This window comes from Neopelma chrysocephalum, unplaced genomic scaffold, assembly GCF_003984885.1.
Source record: "Neopelma chrysocephalum unplaced genomic scaffold, ASM398488v2 Primary Assembly neopelma1_64, whole genome shotgun sequence".
NCBI classification, from domain to species: Eukaryota; Metazoa; Chordata; class Aves; order Passeriformes; family Pipridae; genus Neopelma; species Neopelma chrysocephalum.
In genome coordinates, this window is record NW_020897721.1 from 503,019 (window position 1) to 509,708 (window position 6,690).

A 6,690-nucleotide genomic window follows, 5' to 3' on the forward strand; every position below is an offset into this window, starting at 1 on the left:
CTCTAGCCATGTCTAACACATATTTTTAACCAAATGTAATTTAAAATCTATTTTAAGCAAGTAAAAAAGTACAATATTCAACAAATATTCATTAAAACAGTCTGTGAATGGGTATTTTCAAGATTAAAGTTATCTAACTCTGTAATACCATCTGGTATCCTTCATTTTCAGTTTTGTCTTCCTTCCTCTCTTCTCTCTCTGCCCCATCAGCTTTTTACACCAGCAAAATGCAAGACAGCATCAACCAACCAGCCTGGCAGGCTACACTGAAACCAGTATGCACTGAGACAGGAAACACAGGTGAACAGTTTTGGGGGTTTCCTGTTGTCTAGAAAGGAAGTTTAGACTTAGCACCCTCAAGAAACTTTCCACCTAGGACTGATGACCAGCAATACAATTCTCTAGGCAGCTTGCTAAGTTCTTGCTGAGCCCTTGAAGGAGTAGGAAGTGTCATGGCATATTGCACATTTACCAAATAATCCTGAGTGTAATTACAATGACTTTCATAATACATATATTTCATTACTGTATGGAAAATGAACTATATATCCCTACACTGATATTAAAAAAAAAGATTATTATTGCTTTGCATATATAAATAATTTAGCAGATCTACAGCACAAGACATGGAGCGTTAACGTATTTTCTGAATGCAGGTGTGCAAATTGTATCCTAACTATTTATCAGGAGTGACTTTATCCCTTAGTGCTTGGTCTTCCACAGGTAGAAATATTATTCGAGAATACTACTGTAGCACTTGTTCATGTTTGAGAATGAGTTATATAAGGTCGCTTAAGCAATCATATCCTTGACGAGAAGCACAAAACATCCCCAGCCTACTCTACCATTTCTTATCCATGCAGCAAACTCTCAACTTCAGCTCCTCCATCACTTTCTCTCCTCACTGAAGCTGATCTCCACCAGGGACTACTGCCAGAAGGCACCAGCCAGCAACACACCAACAAAGACACACTCTCCTTTGAAGCCCTTTGAAGTTTCCACCAGACTAAGGAATTGTGGACTGGAGTGGTATTTCAGTTCACATCCACAAATGCAACTGTAATTCATACACGTCATCAGCAAGATGTGGAGGATAAGCAGAAAAAAAGGCAAGACCTGCACAGACAATTTTAAAATACACTCCTTTCACTTCAATGAACGTAAACTTACAAGTAGGTTTGCTTTTTTTCATGGATATCTTTCTGTATGTAATGTTTTCCCATTGCATCTTTCCCCCTTTTATGCTGTTCCAACATACACTAACAGTTCCAGCTTCACACAACCACTCCATGTCAAGACTGTAATTTTACACTACCATAGTCTTGTTTCTTATACAATACACACAATCACAGACCATAAATCATCTCAGCTGGGGCCCAAGAGAATTTTTGTACAGATGTTTCAATAAATGGGTGCAAATCCTAGATCAGAATTAATCTGGTTTGCAACTTTTAATTATATTAATTACCATGCCTTTGAAAAGACAGCATCAGAACACCGATGTAACATATTACTTAAGTCGCGATGAGAGCATAACAAAAGCTTCTCTGTTGAGCAAAAGACAACCAATACATCCATCCATGGGGCGAGTTTCACACAGAAGTGCAGTGGACTATTTCAAGGAAATTCTCTGACTATTCAAACTGAGAACTTCTTCAGCATCTCCAGGGAACTGTCACGACAGGCTGATGTGCCACCTCCCCAATGGGGGACAGCTGGAATGAAGCACAACAAGACAGGTGGATGGGGACACATGTTCAGGTGACACTCAGTTAACAAAGGAGGCACAGGGAGGCTATTGCAGCAACCCCAGTTGCAGAGAAGCCATGAGACGTCCCTAAATTGCGCTTTCAAAACCTGCTGTCCCCAACAGCTTTTGGAAGATTATGGGAGCACAGCACTGGGTTAAGCTCATGTTTGTGATCTCTCGTCTCATTTTGTGCCTACAGCCTAATCAAATGAGTATCCAGGCCAAAAGGTTTTAAATTAATCCCTCCAAATAAAAAAAAAAAATCCACTAGATCCACTGAAACATTTTATCTGGGCCTGTAAAACACAGGGAAGTACCAAGAAAGGGGGGTGCTCTCTATCTCTTCAGGTAAAGGGGTAAAAAATATATTTTGAATCTATCTGCCACATCAACATATCAAATGTGCTTTTATGAGTTTAGTATCAACACCAAGAACTTGTGCTTATCTCTCATGCTGTCAACTTATTAATTTAGCAAGTGCTAAACATTTTTTTTAGAAGACTGTGGTGTATTTTGTCCACAGTTTTAGAAACTTCGGGAGAAAAGATGTAAAGCATCTACTTCACTGTGTAAAAATTCCAAAATGTAATAAACTGGCAAATTATTTCCTGCAGCTATTAGGGAACTATTTAAGAACAGAAACCGGAGACAAGGATTAAGAAAAGGGACACATCTGTTCTGCAAAATAAAGCCTTTGAGAAGAACTACTAAAAGTAAGAGAAACTGGGAAAAAACAGTAAACTTGTATGGAAAAACAGCAGAAGGCATATTGCCAACAGATGGTGAAGAACTCATACACTAAAAAGGAAAACAAACTTGAAAGCATACTCAATTTTGACGACCTGAGAAAAAATAAAACCAAAGCTAACTCTTTCCTAATCACAGATTCACTGGTTAAAAATGGAGCTGCATGTTCTTAGCGCTTAGAAAAACAGTTGTAATTTCTGGGTTCTAAAATGGAGGCATTCAAAATTAGCAACCGTCTACGAAAATGTTGGTCCACTCTTGAAATCACTTCCTTTCCCCCCCACCATAAAAACACACTCTTTTTTTGGTGTGTTTTAATTATTTCCCATGTTAGCTGTTAAGCTCAATGCACTGGAAAATATCTGATGCTTTAATGGGCCACTTTCTCATTAACTCAGACACCTGTTTAAAAAGATGCTTCCTCTCTGAGGCATTTCTGCTGTAGCTTATAACACGTACTGCCACAGAAACCAAGAGACAGGTATTTGCAGAGCCTCTGAATAGAAGTTATTCCCCGTTATTCCATGTGTCCATACTGGCAATCCAATCTTCTATCTCACTTTTGGAAGCAGGAATTTTACACAGCCAGTTCAACAGCACTCACTGATTAAAGAAATTTGACATGCAGTACTGAAATTATTATTGGGGGTGCATTTTGCAGCTGGAAAACAGCACCTAAATAAAAATCACAGCAGGACATGAAAAAGTATTTTAAATCTCAAAATAATACAGAAGTTAGTTACAAGAGACACAGAAGCCATCTTCTACAACTGTGTTTCTTCACCCAACAAGCCTCCTTTAGTTTGCAAACCCTCCAAGAGCTATTCAGGAAGTTGACACATCCTTGCTGCAAACCTAAGAGAAGCAAACATACCAGTTTTTAGTCCCTTCTGAATGATGTCCATTTTACAGCTGACTTTTCAGCAGCTAGCTTTAAAACTGTTCACCTTCCAGTTTCTTGAGGCTAGTTGCCACAAGCAAGTTTTTAAATTTGTTTTATACTCTTCCTTCCTTTCATTCCTAATGTCTGTATATTATACACTAATTCTGGATAAGACACTGTAAAAGAACCAATTATCCAAAACAAGGACAAAACTCCTAAATTCCCATTTCTAATACTAAATCTAAGCTGCCACTTGAAAGTAAAAATGAGTGACCTATGGCTAGCACCACAGCAATGATGGAGCATCAGGAATTTTTCATATTTGGAGTTTTTGCACATCTTGTAAACAGGAAACAATTTAAAATCATAAATCACCTCAAACTCGAAGTCCATTAAACACTGCATAATATTGTAGGTATGGCCTTTATTTTTTTCTTCTTTTTTTAAAAATCACTAACCATGGTGGTTCAAAATCTGTGGAAAGGGTACCTTCAGCTTTGACTGTGAGACACGAAATGCTACCTTTAAGGTAAAGCCTTAGGAACTGCTAGGATCAGTGGAGGAGCTTTCAGGACAGCCAGCAATGTCTGAGACAGCCAAGCGCCTGTGGGCACATCACCTGATGCTACACAGCTCTATTCAAGTGAGGGAAGTTTTGCTATGAATACACTTACTCGAGAGTAGACACCTGTAGGTTCATTTATTTTACTCTTTATCGCGTTCTCAGTCAACCATCCACACTTATGAACAAGTTCTTCGTCAAAAAAAACCTTTAAAAACCTCTGACAACAGAGGAAGATTCGTTGCCTACACTGACATCCACACAAGAAGGCCTGCATAAGACATATACTTGACTTGTGCCTTTTACAAGAGCTAACAAATTGTTTTCAAAGGGAGAAAAAACCCAAAAAACTCCATAAGTCTTCTTGGAATCACAGATATAAATGCAATAAATTGCGCAAACTTTTATGCTGAATTGACAAAAACTCAATGCATTCCTAAACCTCATGGACAATTCAGGCGTAATTTAGAACCACATCAGCTTTAAAAAAAACTTATATCTGCCAGCAAGCACTTTTTATTCACTGGACTTCAGCAGAAGCAGTTCAGAAGAGAGAAAAAAAATTCCTCACATCACAGAATTTATTCTAATATTCAGCACAAAACAAACAGGGACACACTGCCAAGACACACCAGTGCAGCTTCAGGGCACCGGCAAGGGCTGCTACATGTCGGGCTTCTCTTCAACACTTACGGGGCTCCTATCAGGGTGTAATTCTTGAACTTGCTGAAGTATCACGTCTGTCCGGCTAAATACTTCCTGCAATTTTGTTAATTATACATCAGGGTCTGCAACTACGGAGTGACTCCCATCCTAGAAAACGTAGAGCTCCCAAGTCATCCTCCCAGAATTTGTGTCTAGACTGTCGTTTCTATGGATTTCTCTGGAATGTGTGCTATTATCCCACACAGGAAAATACTTTTCAAAACTCGAACTGAATGTGCAGTTATATCACGGGATGGTTTTCATTTTTACAGTGCTGTCTGTAGACGGCTTGTCCAGGCCAATACACATTTCTGTAGGTGGAGATCAAAGGGAGCAGACAAGTGCAATTCCAAGTTCAGGTTCCCTCTCCGTGTCCATCTCTTCCAGGCGCTTTCACACCAACGCCATCCCCCCTCCACATCAGCGTTACCCTCCGCTGTCAGCAAAGCCATCAAAGCAAATACCCGGCCTTTCTCTTCTTTCTCCCTGATTCGTCACTAAGATGTAAATTAACAGATTCTCTCTGAGACAAAAAAAAAAAACCCGAACAATAGGAAACACTTCCCCTCCCGTGCTCCACAGGACAGAGGAAAACAAGATCCCCGGCGCTGGGGGAGTGAGTTGCTGGGGATCAGATGCAGCTAAAAATACGGGAGCGGAGCGAGCGGGCCCGGACAAAGCCCGGGCAGGGCCCGCGGTCCCGTCCCGGGGCGTCCCCCGCGCCAGACGGTGATGTCACCGCCGGCGGCAACAAAGGACGCGGCCCCGGCCGGGCGGCCCCTGCCCTGCGCCTCCCGCCCGCCCGGAGCGGCCGGAGCGGCCGAGACAAAGCGCCTTCCCCCGCGCTACGTGCGGGCGGAAAGGGAGAGGTTCGGGCCGCCCAGCGCTGGAGGGGAGGCGGCGGGGAGACGACGGCCCCGCTGCGCCGCGGTCCGGCCCCCGCCGGGGTAGAGCGGCCCCGCGCCCCCCGCCGTGCCCCGGCACCCCCACCCCGCTCCCTGCCCTACCTGATATGGCGGCGGCGGCTCCTGATCCGGCTCAGCCCCGTCCCCGTAGCTGGCTCGGTCCGACTGGGACTCGTGGAGCAGCGAGATGTCATCCGAGGTGGGGGACTTGAGGCAGTTCCCCATCTTCCCCCGGGGAGCGCGGCCCCCCCTCCGCCTCCCCCCGCGCCGGCGGCGGCGGCGGATCCGCGCCCTCAGCCTCCCCGCCGCAGCGTGCAGCCCGCAGCCGCCCCGCCGGGGAGGCTCATGCCAGCCCCGGCCCTAAGCGGCTTAGCAGCACCGCTCGGCCGCCTCCCGCTCCGCTCTGCAGCCGTCCCGACCCCCGAGCCGGGGGGGCGGCAGGACGGGCCTCCCACCCCCCGTGGGGCAGCGGGCTCCAGAGGGTCCGTCCGCCCCGCGACAGCTCGGCGCGGTTCTGCTTCCCGGTCACCAGCTCCCTGCGCACTGGGCTTTGTCGCACGGGCCGCCCTGGCTCCTCCTCTCACCCCTCCCCGCCGGGCCCCGGGAGCAGCCGCGGGGCCCCCGCTCCGCTCCGCGCCCCCCGCCCGGCCCCGCAGCGGGAACAGCCCTGCCCGCCCCCGGCGGGACGAGGCAGGACAGGAGTGAGGGAACCCGGCCGCCCGCTGGGCTCCCCCGGCCCCAAAATGGTGGGAGCCGCTTGGCCCCGCCCCCGAGCGCGGTGTTTGTTTGTGTTCCGGCCATGGCGGAGCCAGCGGCCGCTCGGGCCCGGCGGGACGGCACAGGACGGGAAAACACAGGACAGGACAGGACAAGGCGGGGCGGCTCCTCCGTGGCGGCCGCGGGGACCCCTTGCAGCACCCGGCCCGCCCCGGCTGGGGGTGGGCTGTGCGAGGCCGAGGGACCTTCCCAAGGGTTTCCCCGCGGGTGGGTTCCCGGGCAGGGAATCCCTGTGCTGATCGCTGGCGTGACCCCAGTGAGCACAGGCCAGTGTAGGGACAGGGCACTGAGCCCCAGTGTGGAGCAAAACCAGCGACTGTCACTTATCTTGCTTTTACATTTCTAGAGGCTTTTTACGTGA

At 47.2% G+C, this 6,690-nt stretch overlaps 1 protein-coding gene across 1 annotated transcript in view; it reads right to left on the reverse strand.

Moving 5' to 3' along the window:
• RNF11 (ring finger protein 11) overlaps positions 1–6,167 on the reverse strand; it is a 30,464-nt gene extending 24,297 nt beyond the window's left edge. The window contains exon 1 of the mRNA XM_027683180.1: positions 5,655–6,167. Within this exon, the coding sequence (XP_027538981.1) occupies positions 5,655–5,777 (123 nt within the window). The 5' untranslated portion in view covers positions 5,778–6,167. The remainder of the gene's footprint in view (positions 1–5,654) is intronic.
• Between the last annotated feature and the right edge of the window lie 523 nt (positions 6,168–6,690).